Raw genomic sequence first — 20180 nt, 5'->3', positions numbered from 1 at the left:
GAAATTAGAGTGCCTGGAAACACGGGTGCTAGACGCATCTGAAGAATCTGAAGATGATTTTCCATCACTTTCCGTGATGTCACTTGGGAGTGGGGTCAAAACACATCACTTCAGGGGGGTCAAGGCTTGTGTGATGTCACTTCGACTACAGCTAGCTAGCCCTGGCATTTTGGTGAAATGACGTCCCTGCTATTGCCCCCTTTATTAAAGCAGGGGCACTCCATGGAACCCACACCAGGTGGCCAGCACACAGGAAACGCCAGTGGGTGGTGAGCACAGGTCGGTCATCTACAGAGCTTTGGTTAGTTGGGTGGCTAAGATGGACCTGATTGGCCAGGAGACAGGAGATGTCGAAGGACTGCCCCTTTGGAGTGTCCCGGGTGGGTTCCGGTTGGCCTCGAAGGTATGCGTGGGCTGCCCTGCACTATGCAGATCGCTGCTGAAGACGAAGGGGTTTCCTGGCCCACCTGCTAACAGTTGGGTGTTTTAAAATTAACGAGTTATCATATATTTGTTTTTGCTGGAGAATAAATCCAAGTCCGGTGCCATTCTTGTGAACTCACCCCTCCGTTCATTAAGCAGCCACACACAGCCACTGCATTCTGACAGGAACACGCCCCGGGTCTGCTTCACACGTCAGAACAGGAAGAATAGCAGAGCGGGCTAAGACGATAGCACCTAATGCTCAAAGAGAGGCGTCACGAGCAGCTTGTGAATACAACATGCGTGGAGCAGAGACCATGACACTTCGTAAGAAAGAGCGCCCCTTTGCAGTAGCTAGGCCTGTGTGGCGGTGTAGCAACTGCCGACGCAGGAACCAGCCAGAGGCAGCCTGCCGCCCCATCGCTAATCAGATGTGGAAACGGAAGCGGCGCATGCTGGGAGCGACTTGACGCTTCTCACTTCCTTAATTCACGGAACGTTTGGAAACCGCAGAGTTTCAGATTGATCAAAAACCCAAACACTTACGCTTGTAGCAGACATAGCCCGCGCGCGGCCATGGCGGAGGGAAAGCCAGGGGGTGCCGGGCTCTTTGCCAAGAATGTCCAGAAGTGCTTCAGCCGTGCCCAAGAGAAGGTACCGAAACAGGTGTATTGAAAGTTAGTGCCCCGAGGTTGACGCGTATCGGTAGTAATGCTATCTTGGCTTGCCCGTCTTTGAACTGTTTCAAGCAAAGGGTCCCAATTTCAGCCTTTAAATAAAAGGTCTGACTCTTTTATTCCGTCTGCCACCCGGTATTTGAGGATCATTTGGGGTTATCACTTCAAATTAATATATTATCTCTCGGTCCGGGGAAAGGGCAATTCCTAGACAACTTTGCGCCTTCCGTAAAACGCAAAATATTCTGCACCCCACACATGCTTCCATGGCGCACACCCCAACGTGCGACCCCTCCCCAACCTCTTTAAATAGTTGCAATGTAAGTAAAGCTTTCTTGCCTTGTACTTAAAGTTTGTTCGTAGACGTTGATGTAGGCAATGTTACAAACAGGAATTGATTGAAGGATCTCGGGTTTCTGCACATTTCTTATATGAAGGGCACACTCAGTGCAAGCTAGGGCGTAGCCCAGCAGTCCCCAAAAACTGTCCCCGAGCTAGGGTCTCCCTAAGCCCCCCCCACCTGGAATTATATTAAGTGCAAGAGCTGCTGAGGTTTTGATAGGAATGGAGAAGTGAATATGCTGTGAATTCATTCATTCTGTCATTTGTATAGCACCTATCACCATCATTTTGGTCCCTGCGCGTTGTTGGTCGAACGCCCTTGGAGGGTCCAAAGTATCGGACAATTGTCAAGTGCTATTATGCGTGTGTGCATTTTGCCCATTAAAGTGATGAGAGGGTTGCCAACACCCTGCTAGTCACCCATGTCTGAATGGCGAGTGGATGGGTGGAAGGAGGTGTACTAGGAGCTAGGCAGGGGGTGTGTGCAAGGGATAGTTATGTAAGTAGGCACAGTTTGCATTTTTTGTCGTGAAAGGTAGCTGCATTCCTATGGCTGGGGTGTTGTGCAACAGTGTTTTAGTTATATGTGAGAGCAGGTGTGTGTGGGAGTGAGACTGTGCCTTAGTCTAAGTTCCGACGGTGCGGAGTGCGAAAGGAATACATTAGTTAGCCATACATTCAACATTGTCTACCCTGGGTTGCAACTAGGTACAAAGAGCAGTGCTTAATCTCGCATACAATCTAAGGACAATAAATACCCACCCTCTGTGCGGATTTTAGAGTGATACATTGCCCGGCCCCGGTTCTGCGAATGCAATAAAATTCTCATCTTAAATGTCTAGTTGAAGTGGCAATGCCCACACTCATATGCGTTAGAGTTACATACAGTGCCAAACTCCATTGATGATTCAAATCCAATAATTGTCCCCCTCCAACGATTCTTGACCTGAAGGTTTGTTTGAGTGTGATACGTTGCCCACCCTCAGAGCCCGTTTCAGTGCTATACCCGGCCCGCTCTCAGAATTCTTATCAAGTGCAAGTAACTGGATGCCCTCTTGACTCCTCCGGATGCCGAGCCCTGGGTTCATTGCTGGGATGGGGGGACCTCAGGGGAATTGTGAGGGTGCAGAGCTCCAAAGATAAGTGAGAGAACGAGACAAAGAAACTTCATGGCAGACAGGTGGGGTGGGCATGTGGGCGGGGTCTGACTGCTGGTAGGTGACGTTGTGAGGGGGACGCAGGAAGGGGTGAAGGATGCAGGAGGGAACAGCCAGTTTATGAGGGTCTTCCTGAAAGCCACAGGATCCTCTATGAGACAGAGAGTGAGGGGGAGGGAGTTACAGAAGGTGAGTGCAAGGGTGGAGAAGCAGGCTCCTTCTAGCCTGGATAATTTGAAAGGGGGGACTACAAGGAGGTGTGCTGAGCCTGATCTGAGGTTTCAGATGAGGTGGTAGCATGTGAGTTTGTTTTTGAGGGATTCAGGTCCTTTCTTAGGGCTGGCACGGTGGGTAATGCACATAGCTGTGAAGGAGGCCTGTCAGGGGATGGGTAACCAGTGTTCTTAACAGGAAATGTGTTCTCTAGGGGAGAGTGCGAAGAGAAGCGTTGCTGCAGAGTTTTGGATCCTTTGGAACTTTCTGAGTTAAGATGCAGGCACGCCTAGATAGAGGGAATGGGAGTAGTCGAGGTGAGAGAGGATGATGGCCATGACTGCAGCGACTGTATGGGCGTAAGTGAAAAATCTGCTTAAGAATGTGTAGGTGGACGTTGCATGATCTGGAGTCGGCAATGATATAGCGAGAGAGGGTCAGGTCCGAGCTAAATGTGCATCCTAGATTTTGACTGAGGGTGATGCGATGGGTGCGTGTCCTAAAGAAGGCGGCCAATGGGTTGGCTGGGGAAGGAGAGCTGTTTTGCCACAGATTAGGATTTTATTTTTACCAGGATTGAGGACGAGGTGGGTGTTCATCATCCAGTGGTCTATGTCTGAAAAGCAAGAGGCCAGATCTGGGTGGGGTGAGGACAGGGAGTTTGGGATCTTGAAGATGACCTGGGTGTCATCAGTGTAGTGGTAGCAGTGAGATTGTGGGAGCGGATAAACGCAGGCAGGGGTGAAAGGTAGAGTTTGAAGAGGAGAGGGAGGCTCTGTGCAGGACTGGGCAAGCAGCAGAGGTGAACGGAGGGAGGAAAATGACTTGGAAGCAGTCAGAGGGGAAAGTGGAGATCCATCTAAGGGTGGTGTGCCTGATGCCAAGGACAAAGAGCCTGTTTGTGAGAATGGAGTGGTTGATCATGTTGAAGGCTTCTGAAAGGTCATGGAGGATGAGTACGGCACATGCTTCAGAGTCTGTTGTTCTTTTCAGGCCATCCCAGATTGATACAAGGGAGGTTTCAGTTCCATGGAGGGGTCTGGGAAGGGTCAACAAAGTACATGCAGGGCCACTGTCTGCCTGCTAAAGCAAGACAGCCAGCACTTGACTCCTGAAAGTTAACTCTCTCCAAATGAGCATATAGGAATTGTTGTTTGCTAGTAACTTTACTGGCAGGATGTTGTCATAAATTAAATAAGCGGAAAGGCAGTATGCATTGTGCGCTCAGAAGTGCTGCAGGCTGGAATCACTGCCACAGAGGTGTCATGTATAAAATGTCTGTCTGTTCTTATGTTCCCAAAATGCTGTTTGATTTTATGCAAAGCATCAAGTAGCTTACATTGGTGCTATTTATTCCTCTTTCCTTTCTCAATGTGCTCTGATGGGAGATTTCATAGTCGGCTGAAAATGCACGATGGCTCATGGTGCTCCCATTCCCTGGAGGCAGCTGTATGGTGAATAGATTATAAGGGGGGTGAATCCTAATGCAAACTCCAATGGGTGATTTATTTGGGTTTATCTGTGAGATTGCATAAGATGAGCCACTCCTTCAACTTCATTAATCACCAAAGCTATTCACTGCCCCACATCAAAGAGCTGAAGGCAGGGTGAAACATGCCAACGATAATTTAGCACTAGTCTGTCATTGACAAGCAAAATCACATTAAAGTGACACAGCCTTTAGTTTGAGGAGAATGGCACCCACTAGGGAATATGTGTGCACTATTAGCCCTTCCTTGCAAGATGTTAATAGCTACACATTATCACGGGGCAGGCAGACTGCAAGGGAGCTGGAGCCCCACATGAGCACTTAAATGAAGCTATTTAGCACAATGGGTATGAATCGTTTATGTACAGAATGCAGGTGATTTACTCACTGAGAGAATTTCTTATATCCCGAGTGAGGAAGGGATCTATTTACAGACAGCAGTTTATTTAGAATCTGAACCATAGAGGTTTATTTACAGTATGCAGACAAGACCACCTGAGACAGCGCTTGTGACCCAAAGTACATGTTGGCAGTGCTGTATGATGTATTGTTTGTTCGGAGCAGGTGTCCCTTGGCAAATCCACCTGCCCCTCCTTTAGGCCATGGCCATCACAATTTCCCCATGCCCCCTTTTCAGAGGCCTCCCCCCTCGATTCCAATTCTCACGTAAAGCACTACTCAAAAGCATCTATTTTATTTATTTATTTATTGGATATTTGTAAGGTGCTTATATTGCAAGACAATGTTTCAAAGCGCCACAGCAGAGAGTTGGAGTCAGAAGATCGAAGGGATCTAGAAGAAGAGTATTTAATAAGAGGAAGTTGCAGGTAGTGTGGCCCCAGACCCCAGACAGCCTTGTGGATGATGCAAAGGGTCTTGAATTTGATCCTTGCAGCAACCAGGAACCAGTGGAGAGATTTTAGAGCTGGAGAGATACAGTGCCAGGGCTTGAGGCCAAGGATACGTCTTCCAGCCCTATTCTGGATTAGTTGAAGAGGACAGATCAAAGAAAGAGGCAGGTTGGGGAAGAGGCTGTTACAGTAATCTAGCCTGGAGAGGACCAGAGCTCTAGAGACATTGAGTTTCTGGGGGAAGGCGAGGAAAGGGAGAATGCCTCTAAGAAGGTGAAGTTGAAAGTGGGCCTTCTTGGCAAGGTCCAAGAAGTGAGGATGAGAGGAGAGAGAGGAGTCAAAGATGACCCGAGGTTTCTGGCCTCAGTGGAAGGAGAGGGAGGTGAGTCCATACAGGGCACCCCGAGTACAGGAGGGAAACAGAGAGCAGTTGTCCCAATAGGAAGATTGCCAGTAAGACGGAGATCCTTGGAGGTGCACTAAGACTGAAAATCAGACAGGCAGGCAGGTATGAAAGAGCAAGAGGAAGAAGGGAGCTTGAAGCATAACACTGAAAATGAGGAGAGCAGGCAGAGATCGGGTGAGCAAGAAGTGCAAGGTAGATATTGAAAAGCTAAGGTGAGAGGATAGAGCCCTGGGGAATACCAGATGTAGAGAGGATGGCAGAGAAGGAGAAGGAGCCCAGGAACACCTGGGAAAGTCGGTCAGTGAGGAAGGAGTTCAACCAATCCAGTGCCCTTGGAGCTGGTTTATGAGGATAAAATAGTTGACCGGGTCAAAGTCGGAATAGAGGTCAAGGAGAATGAGAGTAGCAGGAGAGTTAGAGTCAAGATTTGTGGGCAGTTCTTCACGGGTGTTCAGGAGAGCAGTTTCCATGCATCTGGATGCTCTGAATCCAGATTGATGGTTATGTAAACAACCAACGAACTCAGTGTGTTGGGTCAGTTGGGGGGATGTCCAACTTCTCCAGGAGTTTCCCAAGGAAGGGTGTAGTAGAGATATGGCGGTAGTTGGCCAGACACCACGAGTCGGCTGAAGGCCTTTTTTAGGACTGGGTGCATAAGGGAGTGCTTGATATTGGAAAGGAAAGAGCCAGATGCTAAGGAGTGGTTGCAGACGTAAACAAGAGCCGTAGCGAGGGAGGAGATGTTGTCCTTATTGCTGCTGCGTTATCTATTTTAGAAGTTCTCAAAATTGAAAGTATAGAAAATGGCAATTATCTTTCTTTAACTATTGAAGATTATTAATATGTTCCTTTATCAGCTTTAATTTACAAAAATTAGCAATAGCAACTAGAAAGGTATCCAAGCGGAGAAAAACCTCTTTCAAGTACATATGTATATTAGGTTGCCTAAATGGTGCTAACCACACCGCCCAGAGGCCATTCCACATGCTAGCGCGCAATAATGGAAGGGGGTGTGGAAAAAAGGCCAGGTGTTTGAAGGCAGTTCCAAACTGCACTGCACTACCTCTAAGAACATAAGGGGAAGAGGACAGAAATAAGTAGGTTGTGAGGTAAAACACCCATATTGCCATATGTTGTGCGTACTTAGGAAAACTAAAAATGGGCTTCATTACGAGGTTGCCGGTAAGCCTCCGCTAATACTAGCAGTTTTCCAGCAACCTCAGATTACCGTTTCCACCGCCCGATATCCCGGTATTACCTGGATAGTTTGGGCGGCGGAGGAACAGTCATTTCCCGTTCCCATGGAGTTCGATAGGTAGGACTCCATGGGATGGGAACCATTGAAGCACCGGCACCGTTGTTAACAGTGCCGGTGCTTCACTGAATAATGTGCCGGTAGGGGCCTGAACGACCAGCATACTCAGAGAATGCCGGTCTGAAAAAGGTGCCGAGAACCAGTGTTAGCGGCATCTTTTTCCCGAGCGGCATGCTCGTAATGAGCCCCAATGTCTGTCAAATAGTGTGAGTAGAAGAGCATATAATGGCAATACCTGGTATAGGGTGAGAATACCTAAGTGCATGGTGCCAAAATTGGAAAATTGTATGAGTACCTAAGAATTTGCTATCTGACAGCGGGAGTACCTGGGGACATACTGGCAAAATCGGCCAAGTAGTGTCAATGTGTGGCATATGATGCAAGTAAACATAAAAGGGGGGCCCTAGGGTTGGAACTGTGCTTGCTAAGCTCTGTCTATTGTTGTGGTACCCTAATTATTGGTGCAAGGTCACAGGATGCGTTTTGAGGTGAAGCCCACACCTCTTTTTAGTACGATAGAGTTTTTTTTCCTGGATACTTGTTGATTTTGAAAAAGTTGATTTTCCACACTTTTTGCGTTTGTTGATAACTGCAGATTGTATTCATCAATTGCAGTGTGGGCTCATGGTCCCAATTGTGGTCAACAATAACACAATGTACCTCAGCAAGTGAGATTGGAGACTGTCTTATACAAACAACTTCAATGTTGCTAATATCACAAAATATATTTATTTACTTATACATAATTTAGCAATTTTTGTTCATACATCATGTCTCTTAATTAATGACTGATTCAACATCCACACATGTATTCCACCGTCGTTCTCATCACTATTCAATCATACACTCATTACTGCACATTTCACACTCTATAGGTTATTCAAGAACCCTACAACACTCATATATTAAAGAAATTCCTTGCACCTATATCCACTCTCAATGGGTGTTCAAGAAAAACAACAAATAAAATAGCATTCTGCTTATTCAATGGTATCGACATATGTTTCAGTCGTCTAGTAGTGGCTATTGATTAAGCCGCAGTGTTGAGCGACCTTCTTCAGGATGTGGGTAGGTTGTTGATAAAACCTGCCCCAATGTGTCATCTGGTGGGAGATGTCATCTAGCATGTATCGCCAATCAGCAATAGTGGAGGTAGTGTCAGCGCTGGAATTTATCCTCAGCCCTCCTGAAGGTTAATTAACAGTGGCCTGGTCATGTAGTCAAGTGGGACCCCTTTGGTCACGATACACCATGAATCAATCCCTGCTAAAAATCCAGGCTCTCCAGTGAGCAATTATATAAACCATTATATAAATCGTTCAACTGGAAAATTGGCAATCTTGGAGTGCAAATACAACTGGAAATTTGCTACCTTGGATACCAATTAAGCAGCAACTCTTCCATAGCAATCTGGAAAGAAATGCTTAATACTAAATCGCGCTCTTTAAATAGCCAAATGAAGATAATTTTTAAAAGTTATTGCCAATTCTCCCTTATCCCCTTTTGTGACTTCTTAACAGTGAAAGTGCAAGCTATGCTCATCTACATTCTTGACCTGTGTCCCTTTGATTTAAGCAACTTTGTGGACTCCTTGCAAGGTCGATTAATCAAAAGTGTCTTGAACATGGCAATGTCAATTCCAAATTGCTTGATCAGGCACAAGTTTAGTCTTATCTCTTTATCCTGCAGAGTAGTATGGCGTATGCTATCAAACTATGCAAAATTATTAAATCCACCGAAAAATTGCTTATATAAAATGCAATGGTAAACATCTCAGTGGAGACAATTAAGAGGTTTGAAACTAGGATGAATGCGATATTAGACAAACTTAGTGTAACGCATAATGATCTATGCATTCGACCTGCCTTTGTCAAAAAGAAGCTGTTCGAGGATGACTGGATTCGCACAATGGATCAACTAAACATTTACTGAACGTACTCAGAGTACGCAAAATATTTGAGGAAACGTCTACCATGCATTCCATATGTTGCCATATTTCCCATTTCTGTTATTAGAGGCTTGTATATGCGCTTTAAAATGAATCAATTCCACACCAAGGAACGCCGTCAGCATTGGTCTGGTATGTCATTATGTATGCAATCAATGCAATGCAGATTTCCCCACTGCCAAGAAGCAAACGAAACATCAATACTCTTGGTGTTGGAATGCTGTCATTTTACAAGATCACGTACATTTTACTTGCAAAAATGTATTAATATTGAATTTGTGGATTGTACTGAAGTTTTATGGAATAGACTTATGTACGGTGTTCATAACCCATTCATTTTAACGTTTTTTAATAGTGTATAATAGATACCTGATTAAAACTGATAGTTGTGAAACTTGATAAGATGCAAAGTTGTTTAATAAGATTTTAATGAGAATTGTTCAAATGAGAATTTTAATATATGAAATGAGAAAATGAATATGAATATTTTTTTGTAAAGGTTTATGTAACCAAAAACAAATTTAGAAAAAACCCATCAATTCCTCGCCCCTGCGTGATCTGTGCCCTTGGCCATTGCCTGCTTCTCCCACACCTAGAAAAAGACCTGGGACTGGGGCAGGGATTTCTTGAGTTAAGCTGAGCCAGAGTTGAGCCATAGGGTATAGCTTGGCTATAGAGCCAAACGAGACCCAATCCTGTCATCCTTCATATACAATCCAAGAACATAAAACCCAAAGGCGGTGCCTTCTTTCACAACTAAAACATACCCTACCTTGAGTCCTGCCTTTTCAGCCTCTACTGAACGAAACCCATATCTGCCATTCTGCTTCCTTATCGCCCACTGAACAAAGCCTATACCTGGCATCATGCCTCCCCATGCCTGACAACGTAAGACGCCGGTTATCATCCTCCTGACCCCATAGCATAAAGTGCCTACCGGGCATCCCTCATACCAAACCCCTACAACACTAAATCCTACATGCTGTCTTAATGTTAGCAGGTACAGCACAGTCAGATAACATGATTTAGCCGGTATCACACAATTTTGATTAGTGTCATTTCATTATGTAACTCCTTTGGCAGTTTACCCCTGCGTCCACTCTTCTTTCTGCTCCTGCCTCCTTCCCTTTTGCTTCTCTGCCTTTGCTTCTTTTTCGGCTTTCTCACCACGAGGGATACCACAATGCCCCTTTTTTTTTAGTTTTGGCTATTAAGTGGTGCTGCAAGAGCTTGCTGTAACCAAAACTATTGGCAATGGAACTGAAGATAGGAGAGAGATGGGATGTGAGGTGGTCCACACAAAATGACGGTGTTGTTTGGCTTTCTACACACCAATTGATTGCCCATGGCTGGGCTAGTCCACATGGCCATTCCTACCCACAACGCACTCACCAGGGCTCTCTTTGATCTAGCTCTGTGATTTAAAGGGGTGCAGATGTTGCAGTGTTACGGTTAGATAGTACAATGGTGGCAATGCCTGGATAATGGCTATCCCCAGCCTACACAAAAACCACCACTATTGGCTTTGATAATGATTGCTTTAAATTGAATTGCTTAATCCTGCCCTACAGTAACCATAAAAAGAATGTTGTGGTTAGAGGAGCAGGGACCCACATCTTAATTAAGAGGTGAAGCCGGGATGTGAGCCCAGTTTCCACTTTAGGCACTTGAACAGGTGTCTACTAAGCTCTAGCTGATTCTATATGATAATCTCGCCTAGGAAAAAGTCGCCAGGGATGTGATTATTTTTCTTGCACCCCTAAAATCCTTCCCCAACATATTTTAGGACAGGTATTATTTATTATTTTGATCCTCCAGTCCTACAATATTGGGGAAAGTTCTTGATGTTCTTGGCAGTGCGCATTTGGGGAAATGTCGCCCCCTGGTGACCTTTTCCCTGGTGACTTTATCACTGGATACCCTCTAGCTGATACAAATAAGTGTAATATAGGGCTTCAGGGAGATAAATTAACACTCTGTTGTAGAACATCGACTTAAAAAGTACACAAAATCACATTATAAACCTGCTCTGAAACCTTGGCTGTGCCGAAGTTTTGCACTACAACGCCCCTCAGCCCTAGCCTGCAGAATTGGCTGGTGAGGAACCCCGGAAGGCATGGCCCAAAAGATCTGGAGAGCCGCAAGTTGTGGACCCCTGTCTTTGACCATTGTGTACCAGCGGATCGGGAGTCACCCCTAACAGAGGCACTTGGAGGACTGCACGTTCTTAACAGACACAATCTATCTACGAGTGTTTGCTTTATAGTTCATGCAGAGGTAGTTTGATTTATGCAAAAGCAGCTTGGTTGACTATGGCCTCACCATTTATTTGATCTTCTACCTGTATAGGAAATATGGTTGCTTTTAGTTTTATTCTTAAGTTTTCTACAGGGATGGTGCCCTCTTAGAGGTCTCTGGAGAGCACTCCATGAGGCATGCGTGCTGTCTTCAAGAGATGCACTAGGAAGGGCACTTGCAGGCCATGATGCACCTGTGATGCAGAGGAATGGAGCTTCCTGAAAACAAAAATATGGTTCTATGTCATTTCACCAAAAACAATGACATCATTGTAATTTACTCTGTGTACATTACTTTTAATTTTACTTCGATTTTTGTTTTTGTGGGGCGGGGAGGATCCCCCCCTTCCCGTTCACTACCACCCCCACCCAAACTCCTTCCCACCACCCTTTCACCTTAACTCACAAATACCTACACAAATTCGAAGTAATGGACACAAAATAAATTACAACAAAGTGATTTACTTCGTGAAAACATCAGGAGACTCAAAATATGTGTGAACCAGGATCAGGCATCTGAATGGGATGCAGGATTGCACTGTATTGGGAATGGAGTGGGCAGGGTAACCAGGCGGCCCCTATGTCACATGGACACTACTTTGGCAGCCCCAAACGTTCATCTTAAAAGATAATGCAGTCTCAGAGTTGTGGTTAATTTCAATCAAACCAATTGGACAACCTACCTGGGCTGCCAGAGGACTGGGCTAATGGGAGTAAATGCACCAGGCACTGAGAAACCATTTGGCAGTTGTTGCACTCTATAAAAGCATCTTAAAGGGGTAATTCAGTCACAAATTGCACTGGCCCAATCGATTGGACATGTATTTCCGAGCATACATCTATCGTTCTTAAGAACATTTCCAATGCAACTTACCTGAGTTTGTCGCAGTTTAACAGATGTGAAAACGATGGGTTGGGTACCGCCATCTTGTGCTAATCCTATCCGTTGATCCGTTGCCCTAGGTTCAAGTGCCCATGCAGAACTAATTCAAATCACCCACCTCTAGCGCTCACACCAATGCCCGTCTCATGTCAACGTCCTCTGTGCGCAATCTATTGACGTGTCTCCATGGAAATGCCTAGATGCCTCATTCCTCGACAAGTGTAAACAAACCCTTTCTGATCACACAACATTGGAGTTTCTTTTTCCTTTGTGTCAGTGTATTTCATTTCGACTTGTTTCTGCTCTGTTCAGCTATCTTCTCAGTACGACGCACTGATAAGAGGTACTTAAACTACCTGAAATGAATTAACTCAGTAGTCGCTTTTCATTTCTTAGATTATGTACAAAGGTCTTTACCAAACCAAATTTAAACATGTGTCCTTGCAAACTTGTAAAGTTTTGAGCCTATTAATCTTGTCTTTTCACAATGTGTTTGTAACATGGCTGTTTCTTCGCTTGTCCTTCTTTAACATAACATTCAGTGTTACTGGGAAACCTCTTTTTCTTTACTGTATACAAATTACATTTTTTTATTTAACTCACTGTTGATCCCGTGCTTCTTCACTATTCAGGCAACAATTCAGCTCTATATGTACGAGCCAGAATATTCAGAAGAGGAAATCCTTGATAGAGAAAAAAACGGTGTGGATTCAGATGAAAGTCATGAGAATCAATCGCCAGAACCTGACGCAAGTCGCATGGAACACGTTTCCACCTGGTGTACCTGCCATCATTGTGAGCCTATGCATACTCAGGTGGAGAACTGCTGTTGCAGAGAAAATTCTGGCTGCTTGGCCTACATTGCCGAAGAAGTTACTGCGCTGCATGACTCCAGGGCCGCCTGCATTACAAGTTCATTGTTTTGAATGATGATGGTCCTTATGCACGAACTTCGAGCTACAGTTCGCCCTCGTAATCCAAGTAACGAGAAAGTTCACTCTATATATTTTTGGACGACCGAGACGGCTAACATAATATGTTGTTTCCCTACATCAATATAACTTTGCTGGATCACTGACAAAAGAATGTTTCTGTAAATTGAATACATTACTCATTCTCATTGTAGTGAAAAGCAGACATATTTCCTGTCCAGTATTCGAAGTTGCGCAACCGCTGAAATAGCATCAAGTTTCCAGGCCTGGTTAGCCAGGGACAATGATCGGTTTGTTTTGATCACAACACCAAGATACCTTAAGTCAGTGACCACCTCCAGCTTCTTACCATCAATGTAGCAGCCAAAATTCGACCTACCCGACAAGATATGTCTGCGGTTAATAACCAAGATTTTAGATTTAGTCACACTGATATCCAACCCAAAGTCCCTAAAAAAAACCTGTACCCACACTAGTGATTTCTGTAGACCTATTGCAGTATGGTCGAGTAACACAAGATCGTCAGCATACAGAAGATACTGAATTTTCACATGTCCTAGCCTCAGGAGATTAACAGTTGTGCCTTCCAATGCTGCCCTACTACCGAAGATATATAGATTAAACAAAAAGGGAGCTAGTACACACCTCTGACGCAAACTACAATCCACAGAAATCCACCCTGAATACATGCCCTTTTTGTCCAGCCATTCCGTTATTCTGATGTCTTTGCAGAAGTTCCATCATCGGAACCAAGGCTTCCGGACAATCCCATGTCCTGAGCGTTCCCCAAAGCCTAGCTCGATCCACACAGTCAAATGCCTTAGAAACATTAAAAAACGAAAGATACATTGTACGTGTGGATTGAAAAGCCTGATTCTTCAAAAGTTGTAACACAAGGCAATTCAGAGCTGTGCTAGTTCCCTTGCGAAACCAGATTGATTAGAATCCTACTTGTTGGCATGGATAGGCCATCTTTCAAGTGCGCACAGCAGGAAGCCGGAGAACATCTTGTAGTAAATATCCAAATGCGAGATACGGCAGTAATTCCCCCGATTCGCCCTATCACCCTTTTTGAAGATAACTGCCACAATGGCCTCTCTCAAGTCGCGGGGCACCTGGCCCGCAGAACCACATTGCAAAACAATTGAAACAGCACCTCAGCACATAGAAGAGGTGCTGAATTTAATGTTAAATTGGAGAGGCCATCAGGGCCTGGGGCATTCGAAGACCTGGCCCTCCTAGTAGCCGCATGAATCCCTGCCAGATCAATATCTAATAGCTTCCATACCCAGAAAACCCCCAAATGTCCCAAACACACAGACATCTGTGCGACTCACAGCACCATACAGATTACTAAAATAATCCTCCCACAGATAGCCCGGGATTGGCTGATGTTGCAGTGAGAGTTGCACGTCCCTCCCTTGTATCAGTCTCCAGAATTTTGCTGTATCCCTAGAGCCAGGGCTATTAGCATATTTTCTGCATCTTATCGTAGTAGCAAGGCACGATGACCCTTCACCCAATATCTATACGTTTGCTTCAGCTTAGCTATGATCGAATGCACATTATAGCCCAATATTCTGAGCTTTCCTAATGTCCCCTCTCAGCTTCTTCTTCCTGGCACATACATCTGCATTGAACTTGTTAGATAAGTCAATTCTGAAGGATGAGGATGGAATCAGAGCTACGAGAGTGTCCTGCAAATGATGGGGAAAAGAGAGGGGACACATCAATAAAGAATCCCCCAATGTGTCGTGATCAATCTTAGCATTAACCTGGGATGCATACTTGGGTCGCCAAACTACAGCCTGGTTTCGAGGATTAATATCAATGGCATCCAAAATGTGATTAGGGAGATCCATTATACCAATACCTCCAAAGCATGCCCTAAGAAGTGAGTGGTCACTACAGGTCTTGGAGTCAAGCCTGAAGCAATTAATAGTAGGAAAAATATGGGCAGAAACAAATATGAAATCCAAGGTAGATTTGTAAGAGCCATTTGACCAAGTGTAATTAGGTGGGATACCATCCAAGATATTCCCGTTTAAGGGTACAAGGTCCAAACTGTCCAGACAAACACGGAATAATATCCCTCGAGCTCTTGCAGATTGACAGAAACGTCTGGTCACCCCAGGTCGATACCACTGGGTATCTAAAAATTCCGAATTAAGATCGCCTTTAACCAAAAAACACACATTGGGTAATAAAGAGTACAATTCAAATACGTTAGTAATGGATGATAAAACATCTATCAAGGAAGTCAATAAAGGATTAAAATAGATATTTAAGACAATTAGCACTCTTAGAACTTCTTCAGATGGGTCAAACCATGTTATTTTGCAACCTAGGATATCAGGGTGGCCCATGCAAAAATGTTCACTGTTAGCCAGGGGACACATGCCAGGCACAAATTAAGCAGCCGTAGGGCCTCCCTTTTAATCCTTTTCTGGCAGGCTCATACACGACGGTAAAGCCATCCATGAGAGCGTATCAAGCATGAAGGGTTCTTGAATAGAAATCAGATCGGCCTCATTCCATAATTCCCTATTAGAGCGAAGATGGCAGAACCTACGCATGTTCGAGGAGACAATCCTAACTGGGGCAATTCAACCGGTGCCACTTTGCAATGGGTTATGTGCATGTAGGGAATTTATGATGTGAGACCAATCGTACCGCACAAGATGGCTTAACTCCTGAGTAGGATCATAATTGGATCACTCCAGAGTATTTCATTGTTATTGCATTTTCTTGTTGTAATTCATTTATTCTATATGTGTGCAATAAATTAAGCATGTTTTTAGCTCTTAAATTAGAGGCCTAGAAAGAAGAGGAGCATAAAGACTAAGACAATTATGAAGAGGAAGTGTTGAGTATCGCCCCCACTCCAGTTGCCCCCCTCCCATTGCCTATTGAGTTCACACCAAAGTATGTGACGTATGAAGAACAGTTAAATCAGCAGGGAGCAGCACATGGGCTCTGCCCAGTACCTATCAGTGTAACAGCACCTGTTAATATAAAGACACCTAATTAAACCTGGACAGTAAGGTATCCATTGAGAAAGCCATATCTACATCCTAGACAATATGATGGTTGTTTGAATGAAATACCCGAAGAAGCAAAGGAGATAATGAAGGAAGATGAATAGTGGCATCACAAGAAATCGGACTGACGCACATATAGAAGATATAATGAGCTAAGAATACTGAAAAGAGACAAAATATAAAGGATATACCACGGATAAGTCACAGCTTGGGCTCAAGATGAAGAAACATATGCCACATACATGATGAAGATATTTAGATAGTTTAAACGTGTACAGATGCAAGTAACTGCAAGGGGCAAAGAAATTGTGAAGCTAGCTTATGCTTAATATTCAATAAATTGCGGCAAGCGCCAACGTTTACAAGTATATTCCTCAAGAAGCACTTTATGTATGAACGAAAGTCCACTACGCATGTGAGCAGAATTGAGCAAAGGTTACAAACGGCTTCAAATGGAGTGTGTCGCAGCAAGAAAGTTGAGAATCGAGACAGAGCAAAACTCAGCTAAGGATGACCATGCCAAGAAGCCAAGGTCTTATCTGGCTGGAATGGGCTGACATTGTATACAATTAAGGAGAAAAGAGAACAGAGGATCCTGTTCAGAAAGGTTAAGATAAGCCACAGACATCAGAGAACTGGTAGAATTAAATAAATATATGAAAAGACACAAAGAAAAGCCGATTTCACCATGTCCAGTCACGTGACAAAGATAGGCTGGAAGAGTGAGACTTTCACACCTACGCATTGATCCCCGCCATGCCCATACTCCTTAAAAGTTCTCAGATCACACTCAAGGCCAAACTACAAAGAAGTAATTGACACATGACTACTGAGGTGATGACTGATTGTAGCATAATTGGTGGGAAGCTGAGGTGCAGACGAGCTTCACTGCATGTGGATGTTCTTTCTGCGTGCTGCTAGACGTAGGTGGAAAAGTATGAGTGGGGTTGATGTCAACCCAATCATAGTGGACAATGTAATCTAGGGTCCTATAGTGAGTAGAGCCAATGGGACGTTGTACTTTTAGTGACGTTCATAGTGGCCATTTTGAAGGGAGGGCTTAGTTGCCCCACCTGACATTTATTATCCAATCCCCTCTCCCCATTACCACATACAGATATAGTACCAATCATAAAGTTACCTTCCTATAACTAATCACGTTACATGTCAGGTTTTTAAGGTTGCCAAGTAGAATGACGTTAGTACGTGCGCAGGTTGTACTTCAGCAATGACGAGTTTTTGCTATAAATATTGTGTTTGTTCAGAAAGTAAAGAGAGTGAGACGATCGAGCGATTGCTGATGTTTGTTGTACTCCCCGTTTTATGAACTTGTCATTAAACGGACTCACTTTGCCAAACTATTGAGTTGTCTTGATTATTTAATGCATGAGTAAGAATCTGCAGCCCCATCTATCTCGAGGGCACTGCTACTCATCTTAAAGGGCTGTCTGGAGATCATCCAGTTCAACTACACAAACTAATGATGTCGGTTGCCAAACCGTTGTGACTTGGGAGCAACTACATTTTGAGACTCAGCGTGGTCTATGCAAGATTCAGTGTCATGATGCAGATGTCCAGTGGACGGAATTTGAATTGAATGTCAGCAGTGACCCATGGAAAATAACCCTGGATCATTGTTACAGTACACAACGTCACACAGAAGATGTTTCAGAATTGCTTGCATAACTGCTAATTCAGTCAACACCCTCTAAACAAATTCTATCTAAGAACAGGCAATGTTCCCTGTTTCTCCAATATATCTGGTCACATCGGAAATATCACACACAGAAATAATGGAAGCTTCTTCGCTACTGATTGACAATTGTGCTTGTGATGTGGACTTCACTCTTACTAGTGTTGAGGACTTATCCACCACCTTGGAATCTCAAACCACTACACTTATGGACGATTGGCTATTAAAGGAACCAAAATAGATTTTATTTGATTACTCCCTGATCGAGAATATGAAAATGATTAAATGTGATCATAAATTGCATAGGAGGATTAGTGGAAAGCTGTTGGCGAAGTTTACTCATGTAGTCAAAGGCACCAACCTGAAGATCAGGGGTAGCTGTGTAGACCACCATAACCCATTTTCAGGGTCTGCTCAAGCTATACTTGGAAAAGTGCCTGCTGGAAATTTACTTTATTTATCTGCTTTGTTGTTTAGCAGATCAACGTTCAGTACAATTTCATGTTTTTGTAACTTTGTGGAACTTGAGTTCCTTTAAAAAACCCAATACTACTAATATCAGAAGGATTTCTTGTTCCCTGCTATTTTCCAGGCATGGACACTAGAACACATGTCAATGGACAATGCTCTTGCTGGCAAAAGGCTCTGGCTTGCAGGTGGTGGACAGTGTGACAGTGAGTTCAGTTGTCATGCAAGTATCTGAATATACATCTTCTGTTGCCATGGAAAAATATGGTTTCATTAAATCCATTCAACGTCTGCAAACCAGAGGAATGCAAATAGACCTGATAGCCCCTGACAAGCACTTTTCAATATCCAGTGCCATGCCAGAGCAGTTTCCACACATAAATCATCAATATGATGTATGGCTTGTTGGAAATGCAATTTTGACAAAAATTACAGCTGCTGGAAAAAAAACATTTTAAATTGGTCACAGTCTATTACCAACATTCTTTGGTGGAGCTCAAAAACCTGTTATGGATCTTTTGATATTCTACTTAAAAAATGGCATTCATTAATGCACCATTGTACTAACATACACTTGTGGGAAGTAAACAAACATTTCTAGGGATGAGCATATGGATCATTGAGCAAGCATTAGGAGCGTTGGAAAAGTTGGTTGGTTCCAGGCTCCACTCCTCATCCAGCACTTGAGAAGATTGTGTACAACAAAACACTTTCAGGAGACATGAGTGGACTCACCGAATTCTGCCATACTGGCGAATTGGAGGTGTTCTCCAATATGTGCCCAAAGTACAGGCCTAAAAGGTTGGATTTTGGCAAATGTGATATGGGGGCCAGAACAAGACTGGCTGTACTTGCACACAATGAGAACATTGGAAGGGAACAAGCAAAAACTGAAGGCATTTTTTGGGATGCCTCACTACAACAAGGAGTTTACCAAAAGAAGCAAACATTGGGTGGCAAAGCCAATCTTCCAGCAGATGGATTTTGAATTTGTGAAAGATCTGACATTGAATGTGCTGGACATGTAAACACATGGAATTGATCTAGATTTTGTTTCCAGGGCCCAGTCTATGCCACAGAACATTGCAAAAGAGGTTTGCCCTCCCAAACTTGAACTTGTGCAGAGTTTGACTTCAAGATTCAAATGATGTGTGGCTCTCTTTACAATGTTTAGCAAAGACAGTTTCAAGCTTTTGTACAAAAAATAGTATGTGACTTGAGATGTAATTGTTAAATCATTTGTTTTTAATAAAGTACTTTTTGTGAAGTAATATCACTAGAAAGGCCTTAACATTTCTATTTTTTTGTTGCTTTCTGTATTTATTACCATTAAAATAATTGGAAAGATGGGAGTGGAAAATATTCAGTGTACCTACCCCTCGGATCTATGAGCATATTTGATATGGTGGTCTGGCCTGGCTGCAGAACCCAGCAATGACTGTTATCCACTAATCAGTCAGTGAATAAAGTATAGAACGCAGGTATGTTGGGTTTCTTGCACCTAGCTCCTTGGTTAAAGTATATCATACGCATTATTGTTGTAACTGTGTCTTGGGAAAGCCTGGGCAAGGGTGAAACAATTGCACATGCCTCCAAATGGAGTATGTTGGCACTTCATGAACAACTATACACTCACTTTGGTTTAGAACCAATAAAAGTTCACCTTTAAATCTCACATGTGGGAACTCCTCCTTTTACCAAGGAGCTAGGCCCAAGCAACCCAACATACCTGCCCTCTGTACATCATTAAAATAATTGATTTATATTACAATAATAAATGTCGGTATGATTATTTCAAGTAGGTGACTCAAATCAAATTCAAATATAAAAGAGCCTGATGAGCTCAAAACCAACAGTTACCCAGAGCTATTTTTGGCACGGATCCAAGATGGCGGGCGTTTCCAAAAATCTGACGCACTTCACGCTCTTCACCATCCAATCAGGGGACACGTCGCATGTCCGGGACATGACGTGAGCCTGATGAGCTCAAAACCAACAGTTACCCGGAGCTATTTTTGTCTCCCCCATAAACTAATGTAACTCTA

General features: G+C 43.8%; 1 protein-coding gene across 1 annotated transcript in view; it reads left to right on the top strand.

The window, feature by feature from the left end:
* Positions 1 to 881: 881 nt before the first annotated feature.
* BIN2 (bridging integrator 2) overlaps positions 882 to 20180 on the top strand; it is a 429928-nt gene continuing 410629 nt past the window's right edge. Inside the window, exon 1 of the mRNA XM_069653398.1 lies at positions 882 to 1077. Within this exon, the coding sequence (XP_069509499.1) occupies positions 1000 to 1077 (78 nt within the window). The 5' untranslated portion in view covers positions 882 to 999. The remainder of the gene's footprint in view (positions 1078 to 20180) is intronic.

Source organism: Ambystoma mexicanum, chromosome 3q, assembly GCF_040938575.1.
Source record: "Ambystoma mexicanum isolate Mex_15411 chromosome 3q, UKY_AmexF1_1, whole genome shotgun sequence".
In the NCBI taxonomy this organism is placed as follows: domain Eukaryota; kingdom Metazoa; phylum Chordata; class Amphibia; order Caudata; family Ambystomatidae; genus Ambystoma; species Ambystoma mexicanum.
Note: the sequence above shows the minus strand (reverse complement) of the source record. Positions and strands in the feature narration are given on the sequence as shown.